This window comes from Mustela nivalis, assembly GCF_964662115.1.
Source record: "Mustela nivalis genome assembly, chromosome: 1".
NCBI classification, from domain to species: Eukaryota; Metazoa; Chordata; class Mammalia; order Carnivora; family Mustelidae; genus Mustela; species Mustela nivalis.
In genome coordinates this window covers 101245778-101263884 of record NC_139020.1, presented here as the reverse complement: position 1 = coordinate 101263884, position 18107 = coordinate 101245778, and the positions used below count along the sequence as shown (strand labels likewise).

The 18107-nt window shown below is 33.9% G+C and overlaps 1 protein-coding gene across 1 annotated transcript in view; it reads left to right on the top strand.

Moving 5' to 3' along the window:
• The window catches only part of CCDC39 (coiled-coil domain 39 molecular ruler complex subunit), a 51852-nt gene that overhangs the window by 22021 nt on the left and 11724 nt on the right, over positions 1-18107 (top strand). Inside the window, exons 8-13 of the mRNA XM_082744667.1 lie at positions 992-1095; positions 1619-1751; positions 4293-4487; positions 5431-5595; positions 8223-8360; positions 10530-10738. Coding sequence (XP_082600793.1) covers positions 992-1095; positions 1619-1751; positions 4293-4487; positions 5431-5595; positions 8223-8360; positions 10530-10738 — 944 coding nt within the window. The remainder of the gene's footprint in view (positions 1-991; positions 1096-1618; positions 1752-4292; positions 4488-5430; positions 5596-8222; positions 8361-10529; positions 10739-18107) is intronic.

The following is an 18107-nucleotide window of genomic DNA, read 5'->3' as shown; positions in this document are numbered from 1 at the left end:
TAAATTTTAAAATTGAGATGAAGTAGGGGCAGCTGGGTAGCTCAGTCAGTTAAATGTCTGCCTTCAGCTCAGAACATGATCCCATAGTATTGGGATCAAGCCCTGCATTGAGCTCCCTGCTCAGTGGGGAATCTGCTTCTCCCTCTGTCCTTCTGCCTGCTCATGTTCTCTTTCTCACTCTGTCTCCCAAATAAATCAATAACGTATTTTTAAAAATTTGAGATAAAGTACACATAGCATACAGTTTACCATCTGAATCATTTTCAAGCATACAGTTCAGTGGTATTAAATTCCCAGTGTTATGCAACCATCACCACCATTAATCTCTGTAACTCTTTTCTTGTAAAACTGAAACTACATACTAATTAAACTCTAACTCCCCATTCTACCCCTCTGCCCAGCTCCTAGTAACTACCATTCTACTTTCTCTCTCTATGAGACTACTCTAAGTACTTCATACACATGAAATCAGACAGTATATATTTTTTTGTATATATTGTTTTTTTTGGTGGTGGTGGTGATGAGTTTTAGAAATAATCTACATATTCTAGATATTAATCCCTTATCAGGTATATGATTTGCAAGTATTTTCTACATTTTTGGACTGCTTTTTAACTATGTTGATACTGTCTTTTGATGCACAGAAGTTTTAAATTTTGATGAAGTACAGTTTGTCTTTTTTTCTTTTGTTGCCTATCATATCCAAGAAATCATTGCCAAAATCCAATACTGTGATGCTTTTGCTCTATGTACCTTTAATACATCTATGTAGAGTCTGTAATTTGCCGGTATCGTGCTATAAGCCATCCAGAATATCATATCAAATCAAAAAGAAAAGCTGTTAATACATTTTACAGCAACATGGCCACTGTATTTATGGTTGTGATATAGGTTAAAAACCAACATGTTCAGAATAGAACTTCTCAAAAATGAAATTAATTTATAAGATGTAGAATAAAAATTTAATTTCTGTCTGTTAACTAATGAATAGCTGGATTCTTTAAAAGCCACTGTGAATAGAAGTTCCAGTGATTTAGAAGGTATAAGGAGAAATATTTCCAAAATAAAGAAGGACATTCATGAAGAAACAGCAAGGTAAGAAAAAAGACATTTAAATATGTTTTCGGTTCTTGACTACTTCTATTTTTTTAAGATTTTATTTTTTTATTGGAGAGAAAGAGAGAGAACAAGTAGAGGGAGGAGCCAAAGGAGAGGGACAAGATGCAGGGCTCAATCTCATGACCCTCACATCACACCTGGATCTGAAATCAAGAGTTGGACATTAAATGTCTGAACCACTCAGGCACCCTAGTTCTTGACTACTTCTAGAAAAATTATCAAATATTTAAGCTCTTGTTAATAATTGTAAACTGATAGCTGCTAAATGATAAAACTTGAAAAAAAGTTTTTTCTGGGTTTTTCTTTGTAAAGGCTTAGGAACAATATTTTTATGATCTATTAAATATATGTTTAATAAATATATAAGGTTTACAGGTAATGAATACGTTTATGGCAAAAGACACCTTCAAGTTATATGAAGAAATCTTAGGATAAACTGTTTCTTGTTTGTATTACTTTTTAGATATGTTTTCTGTCTTTCCTCTTAAACTCTCTCTAGGTTACAGAAAATTAAAAATCATAATCAGATTGTGAGAAAAAAATTAAAGCAGATAACTGAGAAAACAATGTCTGTAGAAGAGAAAGCTACCAATTTGGAAGATATGCTAAGGGAGGAGGAAAAAAATGTAAAGGTAAAGTTTAGTTTTAGTTCTTAAGAGTCACAGTGAATCTTGCAATAGTGAATTAGACTCTTGCAGTCAGGGAGTAGGAGGTCTTTTAAGAGGCTCTGCTTTCTGGTGTGATCACATTTGTTATCAAAATTTTGAGTTGTTGGAACCCTCTTTGTGTGTGGCTTCCAAGGATTTTTCTGGCCTTCTATCTTAAAGCTTCTCTTTCTCCTTTTGCTTCACTTTCGACATTTGACTTGGATATCTTCTTTCACAAGTAGCCCTCTACCTGTAATCTTGTGCCTTCCCAATGCCTGGTGTGTCTCCGCTTGCCATTCTTATATATGCTCTTATATTGCGGAGGTACCTTGAAAAATGCCCATATTTTAAAATTGATTTCTACCCTTACTGTTCGTTTTCTTCCTTCCTTCCTTCCTTCCTTCCTTCCTTCCTTCCTTCCTTCCTTCCTTCCTTCCTTCCTTTTCCCTTCTTTCTTTCTTTCTTTCTTTCTTTCTTTCTTTCTTTCTTTCTTTCTTTCTTTCTTTCTTTCTTTCTTCTTTCCTTTCTTTGTGATCGAATTTGCCCCAATGGTCTACATTCCTTCCCTGTATTTCTTTATCATTTGTTATCTCTGATGGTCTGGCACCATTTATAGGTAAATGGACTCTTAAGTGTTCTACTCTATTAACTCTGTTGGAATGTCTTTGGCATCTTGGTAACATTTAGGCCAATTTTTGAGGAACTGGAAAAGGCTGGTTCATCATTTCCTCTTTGAAAACTTTGAAGTGACTTCCGTTGTCTGACACTTTATACTACTTCTTGCTTTTACTCTTTTTCTGAGTAATATCATGGCAATATCCTCCATTTGCTAAATATCAAGTATGGTTTCACTTATATTTGGATGGAATCAAGCTTCTTCAGTGTGCTGTTCAATGTTTAAAATCCCTTAATAATGAAGTCACGACTTGAGTGGTATATGAGTATAAATCACATTATTTTTAAAAAGTTGGTTTTTTCCCCCTAAGGCATGAGTTCTTGTAGCACATGTAATAGGACAGTATTAGAACTTATTAGAAGTCTATAAAGACTGAAATCCATATAAAGTAGACCTTTTGATGATGACATTAAAAACTGGTGACATTTTTGAAGAAATTAGCTTAATTAGAAAAAATGGGATTGGCAGCATGTGTGCTGCAGTTTATTATGGCAGCATGTATAGCAGCATTTTATTCATAATCTTGGTTTTTGTAGCTGTTGGTTTTTGTTTGGAAAAATCCTAACCTATAGTTTTGGAAGTGTACTCTGTTATACTACCAAGCGCTGACTTTAAAACTGCCAGACAGTCTTTGAGAAGGTCTTAAAACAAATGAAAATTGTCCATTATATATAAAAAAGCATTCTTAAGATTATATTGTTTTTTAATTTGTCAAAATTTAAATGTGCCAGTCACAGATTTTTTTTTTTTTTTTTTTTCATGTTGAGGGTCATTTGTTGCCAAAAGGAAATAGGCTTATCTGGGTGTAAGACCACAGAGGGAAATATTTCAACATTTAAAATGATAACTTTCAACAGATCTTGCTTGGCATGGGAGATCTATTTGAAGCCTAGAACACATGGTCATGAAACCCTGAGTTCAAGACAGATCTGCCTCTTAAGAAATGAGGAGTGGGAATGGGGGACTGGTTTCTGTTTCCTAGAAGGCTGCACATGTAGGGAGGCCAACTGGAGACAAGGTGTGAATAAAGGGTAGTGTCAGTAGCATGTTGGGACCAGCACTTACCAGCTCAAAACGAATGATAGTTGAATTTCCTGGAATTTTGCAAGTCAGCTGCTAACATAGCTACTATTAAAAATTAAGTTATTTAGACTTATAATTAAATATATAACATTCAAAATGAAGTAAAATAAGTACTCAACACTCATCACTTCAAAATTATTTTACTAGACTTTACTATTATTTATTTATGCTCTTAAGATTACTTACATTTATTATATCTGTATAGTGGAAATGCTATGTAATGGTTTGCTACTGCCTCTCCTCCCAACTCTGCATTTAACGGAATCATGTTAGTGGTTTGAAATTGGCCATAGTGGGAATATTTATACAATGAAAAATCAGCTTCTTCCCCCTAACCTCCCATCCTTTGGAAAACTGGTGGATAAACATTTACCTGCTCACCACTGGATAGTGCCCAGAAGAAGGTGGGAGATTGCATGATACGATTTCTTTCCTGTAACAACCTCAAGACTTCAGCAAATTCTGTGAACTTGAAAGTTGTGTGTCTCTGATATATTTTATTTTCTAAGGAAACCAGTGGAATGGCCAAGTTCTAAGGTCAGGGTGACATGGTATAGAATTAAGATGACAGATCAAGGTACTGGAAGAGAGTAGACTATAAGAAATGTTGGAGATTTGTTGAAATTGTGGGAAGGGCATTCTTATATTCTTAAAGGCTAAAAAATGTTGGCGGGGGTTAACTTATGACCCCTGAAATTATAATGTTCATAAAATAAAAGATTTTAAGCTACTATAATTTCATTGATCACTATTATTCTTATCACCAGGAAGTGGAAGTTCAGTTGAACATAGTGAAAGAGGTGCTATTTAAGAAAGTTCAGGAATTACAGACTGAGACAATGAAAGAAAAAGCTGTTGTATCAGAAATCGAAGGAACTCGGTCCTCTCTAAAGCACCTCAACCATCAGTTACATAAACTGGATTTTGAAACCTTGAAGCAGCAAGAAATTATGTACAGTCAGGTAGATATTAATCTTATGAATGTCTCCATATTGATTTGTTATAGTTGTGATGGTTAAGATACCATAGTGTCCTGAAAAAGCAAAGATTTTTAAGGCATTCTTGGAGCGATAGACAAATGTTGAAGTGGGATATCATGTTTGGTCAGCAGTAAGGTAAGGGAGCCTTAAAAGCTATTTTTTTCTTGATCTGAAATGAACAGGTGAGAGGATAGACAATTCTAGTGAGAAACAACCATGCTTTAGAAGAACCTGGGCCAATTGGGCCTGGAGTAAAACAAAACAAGGAGTGAGATATCTGAAACCTGGAAAAACTGTATGTTGAGTCTTAGTCATGCAAACATGGGCTTCCCTACCCCTGCCCGTAAACTAATAGTTTAAAAGCACTTTGGAAGTTTTCACTTATATGTTTCATTTATATATTTTGTCTCATGTTAATTCTTTAATATCATCCCTCTCTACATCTCAATTTCCTTATCTAATGTATTAGTTTCTCAAAATTACAGATGCTGAAGTATTCTTTTAAAAATAATTCATTGGAAGTTCACCATATTTGAGCCATCCATGGCTAACAATTTATGACCTTTTTTTGTATCCCTTAGAAAATGGGTCCTCAAAAATCCATGTCTGTATAAATCCAGTGGTTTTACTGAGGTTTCATCCTAGTAGTATGGTGAATATCCTCCTAGCTGACTTCTTATATTTTCAGAAGATTACCTACTTTTATGTCATTATCATGCACTAGATTGTTGAGGAATGGTTTGCTATTTCTCTGCTTAGAGCTAAGAAGGATTTTACACTATAAATTACTGATGAATTAAAGTGACTTTAATAAATGATGACACATAAGACTAAACTTTAAGAAAGTGTTTATTGTGTTTTTACATTTATAGAAATGGTTTTAACTGTCTATTTCTTATTATCTGTTTTTTAAAAAATGCAACAGGATTTTTACATTCAACAAGTGGAACGCCGAATGTCACGGTTAAAAGGAGAAATTAATTCAGAAGAAAAAAAAGCCCTTGAAACAAAAATTGTTGAACTTAAAAAGATTTTGGAAGAGAAAAAATCTACATTTGGCCTTTTGGAAACACAGATCAAGAAACTTCATGTAACTTAACCAAAATACTTTTAATGCTTCAAATATCCCAGTCATTAGTTATTCTGTTTTAAGTCAACATGGTTCTAAGACCATGTTTGGATAGGATGATTGCCAAGCTACTTGCATATATAACAAATGTATGAACTAATGTTCATGTTTCTATACTGACTATGAGAATATAGCATTACCATTGATTATGCATTTACTATATGTTAAGTATATTATATGCTTCTAGTATTTTATCTCATTTAATCTTTATCATTGTCTTGTGAGGGAGATATTAATACTCGTGTCACAAATCAAGTAACTTGTCCATGGTTACACATGTAACCAAGCTGTACACAGCTAGTACATGGAGTGCTAGGATTTGATGCCTAGCCCACTGGACTTCAAAATACTCTTAAACAGTACATGGTTTAAAGCATTGATAAATTTTATTTCTATTATGTTTTTGCCAGAATATCTTGATTGCCCTTTATCTTTGAAATGACCATTATGGGTCATCTATTGTTATTCATTTTTTTACTTACAATTTTTTGAATGATTCTATTTTGTTAATAAGATAAAAATGTTCTTCATCTTTCGGTATTTTACTGTTTATAGTCATATAAATCCTATGTTAGGGGAGCCTGTGTAATATAAATCGTATTTTAAAGTTCAACTGAGAGTAAGTAAAGGAGCTCACGGACCTGAATGGAATAACCCCAAAAGATAGAGGAGTGTCATTTACATTTTGAAAGGCTTGTGATCGGTGTCCTCTAGTGGTTATAAGAAGGATTGCCCTGAATTCCTTCAGGACTGCAAGGGTGAAAGGGAGCTCTTACTTTTTAAAATAATTTTTTTAAAAAAATTTAAGATGACAAAATTATGGTTTGGAGTAGTTTGTTTCCTGATGAAATGTTTAAAAACCGTTTCCTTAACTTTGTGGAAAAGAACATGTATTTTGGAATCAAAAACAAGTGGTTGTGAGTATAAAGTTTATTTCAGTACTACTATTTCAACTTTTCTGAGCCCCAGTTAACTGAGCCCTAGTTAACTCATCTATTAAATGAAAGAAAATATTTGATATTATTTTAGAGTATTTGGGAGAATTAGAAGCAATGTGTATCTTAACACAGTGCTTTTAGGGGGTGTTCGATAAATGGTATTGTTTTAATTACATAGAATAAGATAAGAATATGAATGCTGCTGAATGATAGGAGGGTGACATTTGCATGCAAGCACATTTCTTGACTCTGCTGTGAATGGTATCTGTTTTGCTGTGTAGGAATAGTTCTAGTGTTTTGCCTTTTAGCTACTTGGGCTCTGTCCATTATACAGCTATATAGTACTTAATGCCTCTCTCTTTAATGCTAGCATTAAATGTAATTTATTTATCTCTTTATTAATGCCTATTAGAGAGATAAATAAATTACAAGAAATGCAAGTGACGTTTTTAAGATATTAAAGCTAGTTAACCTTCTAATGAAGGTCTGCTCTTCTCATTAGTACCATGAGATTGTGAAGCCATTCTGTATTACCTCTTCCATGCTATTCCATCTCATATTTTGAATAATAGAAACTAATTCCTTCTGGTTGAAAATCACCTTAAGTTAAATTTTTTTTCATTCTAAAAGTCAATTTTATGAAATCACATCTTTTATGTGTGATTTTAGGAAATCATACACGCAAAAAGATTTCCTCTTCTTGCAGTCTTGCTGCAATGCAATTCGCTTCATACCTAAGAGAAATACAGGCGATGAGAGAGGCATAGGCAGGAGGCAGAGAGAAAGAGAGTAAAAGAGGGAGAGAGAGGAACAGAACTACGTCTTGGAACTAGAAAGTTTTTGCTTTAGGTTCCCAGAGGGGATTATGAGCACAAACCTTGTTCCAAGGTCTGGGTGACTAGGGAGATGGAGGCTGTTATAAAGCTAGGAACCTGATATCTGATGGATCTGTGTGACACACTTACACATCTGATGGAATTAGAACTTTTCTAGCATTTCTCGCTAGCAATACATAACTATACATGTAATTAAGTAATAATAAAAATTCATGGCACTTCTGTGTGTCAAACACTGTTGTAGATACTCTTTGACAGTAACATCTCTAATCCTCACAGCAGCCCAGGCAGGTAGGTACTGCCATTTCCATTTTAGAAATGAGGAAACTAAGGAAGAGTAGGTTGCCCACCAGGGTCAGATAACTAATGTGTAATTAAGGCCATCTGATTCTAGAACTTGTACTGGGAACCAAAACCCTATGCTTTTTTAGACTGAAGGTTTTTGCCTTCTGTGACTTGGGTTGAATCAAGTAAGGAACTTCAAAAGGTAAGCTGTATACTGAACTGATGCTTGGCTTCCTCTTCATATTTCTCCCCATAACTGGCAATCACCCAATAATTTGGGTTGAACTATACATAATATTTTGCAGAATTATTGAAACAAAACCAAATCCAAAAAATCAATAGGTGATAAAAAGGAATATGTTTCTATGTGAATATTCACGTGTATTATATTAGAAACATTAGAGCATGAAGTATGAGATATAAGATCCAATTATTATAAATATTTGATGGAACATAATTTAATGTAAGATATGTTTATTTAATGTTATTTTAAAATATATATTTATGTACCTCTTTTCCCTTTTTATAGAATGATCTTTACTTTATCAAGAAGTCAAATAGTAAAAATTGTGATGAAAAACAGTTCCTCATGACCAAGATAAATGAACTAAACCTTTTCAATGACAGATCAGAGAAAGAACTTAATAAAACCAGAGCTTTGAAACAGGTGCAGTAAATCGTATGTGTATGTAATATTAAAAAACACATTTTAATGCTAATTATAGAAAATTTAAAAAATATACCAAACTATAAAGATGAAAATAACTCACTATAATCACTGTATACAAGATAAAGTGTTAAAGTTATAGTATTTCCTTCTAGTCTTTTGAAGAAAATTGACTTTATATATATTATTTAAAGAAATTTTAAATATATTATCTATTTCCATGTATGTTGGCAAACATTAAATATTAAACATTAAGTATTCTTTAACAATTATTTTTAAAGTCTTCCTACAGTTTATTGCATGTGAGTTTCCATGACATTAAACCATATCCTGTTTTCTGGATATGTGTTTATTTCCAATGTGTGGTTATTCTAAGTGGTACTATCAGGTGGACCTGGCTGGTTCAGTCAGTGGAATGCAACTTGTTCTTAGGGTCATGAGTTTGAGCTCCACTTTGGGTATGGAGCCCACTTAAAGAAAATATAGTACTATCATATACTGTGCATATATGTCGTTGTATAATTGTTCAGTGAGTTAGGAGAAATTTCTAACTATGTAATTGCAGTTCAAAAAGAAGGAATATTTTCAGTGTCTTAAAACTATTTTTTTAAAAAAAGATTTCATTTTATTTTAGAGTGAGAGAGTGCTCGCATGAACAAGGGGAGGGGCAGAGGGAGAAAGAGAGATTCCCAAGCAGACTCTGCACTGAGTAGGAAGCTCCACACAGGGCTTGATCTCATGACCCTGAAATTATGACCCAAGCCGAAACCCAAGAGTTGGGCCCTCAACTGATTGAGCCACCCAGGTGCCCCCAGACTAATTTTCAAGCCAAACTGTCTTCTAGAGGGTTCATCTAATAGTCCCACAGCAGTGTGTGAGCGTTCTATTTTACTCATCATCAGTAGGTGTGGATATTGTAATTCATAAAATTGTTGTCAATTTGATGAGCAAACATGGTATTTCATTGTATTAGTCTATATTTTTTAAGTTGGTGACAACGTGATGTTTAAACATAAAATTTAAAATATTTATGTTTAAATAAAAATGTTTAGGTGTGGCTGGGTGGCTTAGTGGGTTAAGTGTGTCTGACTTTTGGTTTTGGTTCCGGTTGTGATCTCAGAGTTGTGGGATGTGGACTCTGCACTGAGCATGGAGCCTACTTAGGATTCTTTCTCTCCCTCTCCCTCTGTGCCCCCCTCCCCACCCCCACCCCCACTTCTGTGTGCTCTCTTCCTCTCAAAAAAATGTATGTTATATTCCATGATCTTTCTTTTTTGGATTTCTAGTTTATTATCTTGGCCCATATTTCCATTAGAAGTTTTATATTTTTAAATATATCTTTTGCTTTGCAAAAGACCTTCATATGTAAAAATATTGTCATTATCAATATTTTTTCCATTTATCTTTAAATTTTTATTTAGATTTTTGACATTAAAAACTTTTTTTAACATCAATTACTTTTTCCCTAAATAATTTTTATACTTAGAAACTTCTTTGTCATACTAAAAATCAAACAAATGTTTAATATTTCAGTAACTGCATTGGTATTATCTCTTACAGTAAATTCTTCATTAATCTGGAATATCTTTTTAGTACATTTGAGATGTAGGGATCTAATCTTTTCTCCAACTGCAAAGCTGTGTTTTGAAATAATAAAGTCTTATGTTCTGGAGTGTTTATTCCTGGGCTTTCTATTCTGAAAAGTGATTTATTTGTGTACTCTTCTGTCAGTACTCTATCCATGACTGAATTGTTTAGAATAGAAATTTATTTACATGTTATTTTGTGAGATTTAGTTTAGAATATAAAAATTTTCATCCATAGGAATATATATATATATATACATACATACATACATACATATATATATATATGTATGTATTTCCTGTATTGTAAGATTTTGGGAATCTTCCTTTTTTTTTTTAAGTAAAACTTAAATTTCAAATTGAATTATAATAAGACTTGGAATAAATCCGTTTCTTAAATATGAAGAAAAACCAAGAGTTATCACTGAGAGCAATCTAAATTTAATCCTAGTTATCTTGGTCAGTGGTCAAATTAGAAAAAGTTGTATTTTCAAGTTTGACTTTTGTGGCAATAGAAGAAAGCATTTTTGTTTGTGTATAACAGTAATAATTTAAGTATCTGACAATTTTGTTATGTTGATAGGATTTGATGATAGAAGATAATCTTTTAAAACTTGAAGTTAAACGTACTCGAGAAATGCTTCACAGTAAGGCAGAAGAAGTACTTTCTCTGGAAAAAAGAAAACAGCAGTTACACACAGCTATGGAAGAACGAATCGAAGAAATTAAGGTTCACAAAACAATGCTTGCATCACAAATAAGATATGTTGATCAAGAACGGCAGAACATAAGGTAATTTGGGCTTTAAAATACTGCTAAAATTTTTTGAAAATGTAAGTGATGTCAGAAGAACTAACTGGATGATCATATTTTTCTTATTTGAAAAGGGTTTTTTTTTTTTATTATTGCTATTTTTAAAGATTTTATTTATTTATTTGACAGAGATCACCAGTAGGCAGAGAGGCAGGCAGAGAGAGAGAGGGGGAAGAAGGCTCCTTGCTGAGCACAGAGCCTGATTCAGGGCTCGATCCCAGGACCCTGAGATCATGACCTGAGCCGAAGGCAGAGGCCTAACCACTGAGCCACCCAGGCGCCCTGAAAAGGCTTTTAATATATTGGACACATTTTAATGAAAAACCTACGGTTTTTCCTCACTCTTTCCTTTGGTAACTTCTAATTCTCTAGATTATCCCGTTTGCAATGAGATCACTAATTCCCTTGTTTGATTTTCAAGTATGTTTTGTGGTTGAGAGTTCAATAACATGCTTTTCCTTATGGCTGCATTTATTAAAACAATTTTGCCCTAGTGGTTTTGTATATCTTTTATAAAAAAGATTTATTCCTGACTACATGCTACTTTTTATATGATTAAATTAAGTAATTAATTTATTATTTATTTGATATAGAGAAAGCATGAGTAGGGGGAGGACAGGGGGCAGAGAGAGAGAGAATCTTAAACAGACTCCATGCTCAACGTGGAGCATGACGTGGGGATCTATCTCAGGACCCTGAGATAATGGCCTGAGCTGAAATCAAGAATCAGATGCTCAGTGGTCTGAGCCATGCAGGCACCCCTACATGTTACTTTTTAAAATGTTTCTGTAAATGTTATTTTCTTTTAAATCGTTTCATTTTGATTTGTTGCTAGCATTATAGAAATACAGTTGATTTCTATGTATTAAGAATCCAGCAACGTTGCTTAAACTGTTATTAATTCTGACAGTTGATCTGTAGATTCTAATTTCTAGGTATTTCATTCACATCGATTGCAAATAACAGTTTTGTGTCTCTCTTTTCAGTCTTTATAACTTTTCTTTTTTTTTGTCTCACTGTCCTTGTTGACTGACCTCCAGGTCAGTGCCAACTGGCAATGGTGATTGTAGGTCCCCTGGTCTTGGACCTGATCTGGAAGGGAATCATTTTATCATTAATATGAATTGTAGACTTTTTTGAGATAATTTTTAAATATCAAGGGAGTTCCCATCTGTTTTCATTCTTTGCTAAGAGGTTGTTTTAGTTCATTTCATCAGGAATGGATGTTAACTTTTGTTATATGCTTTTTCTGTATTCATTGATATGATGCAGCTCCTTCAGTCTGTTAATATAGTTAAATATAGCGATTGATTTTTCAAGGTTAAAACAACATTACAATCCAGGAATAAACAAAACTTCTCTTACATTTTCTATAATTCTAGATTTTGTTTGATGGTATTTGTATATAGTTGTCACATCTGTGGTTATTATTCTCCTTTCTGTGTTGTCCTTGTCAATTGATCAGGTAATTAAGGTTATGTCAGCTTTCATAGAACAATTCTGTGTGTTTTTTATTTTTCTGTAGTCTGGGTAAGTTTGTAAAAGAGTAGAATTATATCTTTCTTGAATTTTCAAAGATCTTATTAGTAAAGCCATTGGATGTCTGGACTTTTTTGAAGATTTTCAACTATTGATTCAATTTATTGATCGGTTATAGAACAACACAGATTTTGTATTTCTTCTTCAGTAAGTTTTAGTAAATTATATTTTTCCCTATGAAAAAATTTCCATTTCATCTAAATTTTGAGTTATTGTCATAAAATTGTTTATAGTATCATTTTATTATTTAATAGCTATAGTGTTTGTAGCCTTTCATTCCTGATATTATTTGTGACTTCTCTTTATTAGGTGGGACAAGTCTTGCCAGTGGTTAATCAATTTTATTATTCCTTGAAAAGAAACAATCCTTGTTCATTTTTTTCTCTTGTGAATCCATTTTCTATTTTATTATTATTTATTATTATTTTTTAAAGATTCTATTTATTTATTTTAGAGAAAGAGAAAGCACGAGTTAGGGAGGAGCAGAAAGGGAGGGAGAGGGATGAAGAAAGAATCTCAAGTAGGCCTCAAGTCAAGCCCAGAGCCTCATGCAGGGCTTGATCTCACGGCCCTGAGATCCTGACCAATCTGAAACCAAGAGTTGGATGCTTAACTGACTGAGCCACCCAGGTCACCACTTTTCTATTTTATTACTTGCTGCTCTCACATTTACTATTTTTTCCTTCTATTTTTATGGGTTTATTCTGATGTGCTTAACTTTTTGAGATAGACACTTAGCTAATTATAAATTTCAACTTTGTTAATTTTTTATTATTATTTTTATTAACATATATGTATTATTTGTACAGGTCTGTGAATTGTCTGGTTTACACACTTCACAGCACTCACCATAACACATACCCTCCCCAATATCCATAACCCAACCACCCTCTCCATAGCCTCCCTCCCCTCTCCTCCCCTTCCCCCAGCAACCCTCAGTTTGTTTTGTGAGATTAAGAGTTTCTTATGGTTTGTCTCCTTCCTGATCCTTTCTTGTTTCATTTTTTCCTTTCCTACCCCCAAACCCCCACTCTGCCTTTCAAATTCCTCATATCAGGGAGATCATATAATAATTGTCTTTTTCTGATGGACTTATTTTGTTCAGCATAATACCCTCTAGTTTCATCCACATTGTTGCAAATGGCAAGATTTCATTTCTTTTGATGGCTGCATAGTATTCCATTGTATAAATATGCCACTTCTTTATCCATTCATCTGTTGATGGACATCTTTCCATATAGATTCTTTCCATAGTTTGGCTATTGTGGACATTCCTGCTAGAAACATTTGGGTGCACGTGCCCTTTTGGATCACTACATTTGTATCTTTAGGGTAAATACCCAGTAGTTCAATTGCTGCATTGTAGAGTAGCTCTATTTTCAGTTTTTTTGAGGAATCTCCATACTGTTTTCCAGAGGGGCTCCACCAGCTTGCATTCCCACCAACAATGTAGGAGGCTTCTCCTTTTTCCACATCCTTGCCAACATCTTTTGTTTCCTGACTTGTTAACTTTAGCCATTCTGACTGGTGCAAGGTAGTATCTCATTGTGGTTTTAATTTGTATTTCCCTGATGCTGAGTGATGTGGAGCACTTTTTCATGTGTTTGTTGACCATCTGGATGTCTTCTTTGCAGAACTGTCTGTTCGTGTCCTCTGCCCATTTCTTGATTGGATTATATGTCCTTTGGGTGTTGAGTTTGATAAGTTCTTTATAGATTTTGGATATTAGCACTTTATCTGATATGCTGTTTGCATATATCTTCTCCCATTCTGTCAGTTGTCTTTTGGTTTTGTTAACTGTTTCCTTTGCTGTGCAAAAGCTTTTGATCTTGATGAATCCCAGTAATTCATTTTTGCCCTTGCTTCTCTTGCTTTTGGCGATGTTTCTAGGAACCTGCAGCTGAGGCTGAAGAGGCTGTTACCTGTATGCTCCTCAAGGATTTTGATGGATTCCTATCTCACATTGAGGTCTTTCATCCATTTAAGTCTATTTTTGTGTGTGGTGTAAGGAAATGGTCCAGTTTCATTCTTCTGCATGTGGCTGTCCAATTTTCCCAACACCATTTGTTGAAGAGACTCTTTTATCCATTGAATATTTCCTTCCTGCTTTGTTGCAGATTAGTTGACCATAGGGTTGAGGGTCTATTTCTGGGCTCTCTATTCTGTTCCACTGATCTTTGTGTCTGTTTTTGTGCCAGTCCCATACTGTCTTGATGATCATAGCTTTGTAATAGAGCTTGAAGTCTGGAATTGTGATGCCACCAACTTTGGCTTTCTTTTTCAACATTCCTTTGGCTATTTAGGGTCTTTTCCGGTTCCATATAAATTTTAGGATTATTTGTTCCATTTCTTTGAAAAAAGTTGATGGTATTTTGATAGGGATTGCAATCAATATGTAGATTGCTTTAGGTACATAGATATTTTCACAATATTTATTCTTCCAGTCCATGAGCATGGAATGCTTTTCCATTTCTTTGTGTCTTCCTCAATTTCTTTCATGAGTACTTTATAGTTTTCTGAGTATAGATTCTTTGCCTCTTTGGTTAGGTTTATTCCTAGGTATCTTATGGTTTTGGGTGCAATTGTAAATTCGATCAATTCCTTAATTTGTCTTTCTTCTGTCTTGCTGTTGGTGTATAGAAATGCCACTGATTTCTGTAGATTGATTTTATATCCTGACACTTTACTGAATTCCTGTACAAGTTCTAGCAGTTTTAGAGTGGAGTCTTTTGGGTTTTCCACATAAAGTATTATATTATCTGCAGAGAGTGAGAGTCAAATTTCAACTTTGAAAATTAAACATTAGTTTAGCAGTGTCTTACGCAATTTTTTATAAGGGCTAAATAGTAAGTATTACAGGTTTTGTGGGCCATGTGGTCTCTGTTGCAACAACCCAACTCTGCCATTGAAGAACAGAAGCAGCCATAGATAGTATGGAAATAAATGAGCATGCCTATATTCCAATAAAACTTTACAGACACTGAAATTTGAATTTCATAGAATTTTTATTTTTCATTAAATATAATGTTCCTCTTGATTTTTTCTTTAATTATACATTTTAAAAATGTAAATGGCATTTTTTTCCTCATGGGCTGTACAAAAACATATAATAGGCAGGATGATTTATTGACCCCAGATTTGTATCACTAATAGTAATATTGCATTGCATATATCTACCCCAATTTTTTAAATAAGATTTTATTTATTTATTTGACAGAGAGAGATCACAAGTAGGCAGAGAGGCAGGCAGAGAGAGAGAGGAGGAAGCAGGCTCCCTGCTGAGCAGAGAGCCCGATGCGGGACTCAATCCCAGGACCCTGAGATCATGACCTGAGCCGAAGGCAGCGGCTTAACCCACTGAGCCACCCAGGCACCCATATCTACCCCAATTTGTGTATACATTTATTGTTTCTGAGTTTTAACTATTACAGATAAAGCTGTTCTGAACATATATGTGCTTGGTATGAGCATATGCTTTCTTTTCTCTTGGATAAATACCTAGAAGTGGATTATATGATAGGTATTCTTTTTTGTCTTTTCTGTCTTTCATTGGTTTTACTAATTCTGTTTTTCTCTTCTTTCTTCTTTTATTGTTTTATTGTTAAAAATTGCATTCTAATTTTTATTATTTTGTTGGTTATTCTTTTTTTTTTTTTTTAAAGATTTTATTTATTTGATAGATATCACAAGTAGGCAGAGAGGTAGGCAAAGAGAGAGGGGGAAGCAGGCTCCCTGCTGAGCAGAGAGCCAGATGTGGGACTCAATCCCAGGACCCTGAGATCATGACCTGAGCCGAAGGCAGCGGCTTAACCCACTGAGCCACCCAGGCACCCCTTGTTGGTTATTCTTAAATTCAAGAGAAACTTCAACCTTCCTATTTCTCTGTGAAAACTGAGGATTAATTAGCTTACAATTTTTTTCCTTCATAAAAGAGATAAGACTTCTAGCATCTTACTGCTGCATTTCCTCTCTCCTTCTTACCTGTGTTGTTGAAACCACCAATTATAGTTTCAGGTTGTTATTTATTGTTTTTAAATTTATGTTTCTATTTTTAAAGAACTCCTTTCTTGTAACTTGCATAAACTATACAGTCAATTGCCAGCAATAATTCCACCTACCTATATGTTTTACTTGTTTTTGGTTTAATACTGTTTTGTGTATCCTTTGTCATCTTATTTTCTTGGATTCCCATTTCATTTCTCTGGAGTATGTTTTGAATTTTTTTTTTCCAGAATTGATGGTTTCTGAAATTTTTGAGTTCTTGCATGTTTAAAGCATACTTATTCTGTTCATATTTGAATTACAGTTGGACTTTGAAAGCATTGTTTCATATTCTTTTAGATGACAGTGTTTTTATGAGAGGTCTGACTCAGACTAATTCATTTTGTCTTGTAAGGAACTTGGTGGTTTTTTTTTTTCTGTCTGAAAAGCTTTGGAACACTTTTTTTATCCTTCGGGTTTCAGAATTTCTCTATATGTCTGGGTGCGTGTTTTTTTTGTTTGTTTGGTTTTTTGTTTGTTTGTTTGTTTTGGCGTTTTGTTTTTGGCTTTCATTTTTATTGTTTGAACCTTGGTGAGCTCTCAATTATTTCATCAAGTTTTTCTTTAGATCAGGGAAATATTTTTCTATTAGTTCTTTAATTTTTTTTCCTTACACCACTCTCTGTGTTCTGCATTTGTTGCTTATTTTTACTGGTTATTGGTCTGTTTTCTGGATTTCTTAACTTTACTCTCATTTTAAAATTTCTGTTCTTTTTATTCCCCTTTTTAAGATATTCTTATTTTTCCCTCCCTAGTCTTTTTCTTTTGGCCTACTCTCCATTCTTCGTCCCCCTTTCTCTAGATCATTGATTAATCTTTATTACTTACTACTGTTAAGTTGAGACGGGGAAACTATTTGCAAGGATTCTTGTTCCTTCACTGGTCATTTCTTTTTAAAGCAGTCCATTCTTATTAATGGATAGTTTTGAATCAATATCCTCTCATCTTTTAGAGATATTGGGATACTTTGGAAGTTCTATTCTATCTCATGCATTATTTTTGTTTCTCTTAGGGTATGTCCTGTGTTTGCTGATTTTGTTCTTTTCATTCATGCTGTTATCTTTCCAAAATGTCTGATAGTCCTTGCCTTTCTGTTACATTTAATAACAAATGTTTAATTAATAATCATGGTGATTGATATAGCAGCTGGTATGGGTTTCTTCTGCAATTAGATAGATCTTTTTCTCCAGTTGGTTTCTTCTCTAAATGGGAGGGCTGTTTATGGGCACTGGGCTAATTTGCCCCTTAATGACCATAGTAGTTTGTCCCTTAAGGAGTTTATTTTAGATGATAAAAACTATTTACTTCATGGGTGAAACTTTGGTTTTTATTAATCTCCACTGTTGTGGGGACCTGGAATTATATCATGCTCTTTTTTACTTTTATCTACAATGCTAGGAACTCTGCTAATTTGGGGGTTTATCATTGGAGCATAAATAATTCCTGCCAACATTTCTATAAACTTTGAGGGGTTGAGGAGAGTGGCCCAGATGTTCTTTAGACAATCCTTTCATTACTTACCTTAATATTAGCCTAAGAGATCACTCTTCGTCTTTTTATTTTTTATTTTTGGATTTGAATTTTCTCCAGACTTCTTTGATGAAATGTGCCTCTTATTTCTGCATTAATAATTTTCGGTTTTTATCTCTATCCTCCCTCTCCCTCCATCAATCAAATCCCATTTGTTTCCCATTTTTTTCATGAATTCATGACAAAATTGTGTCTTTCTCTTTCCCAGAACTGTGGCAGGTTTTTTCCCTCCTTTTAT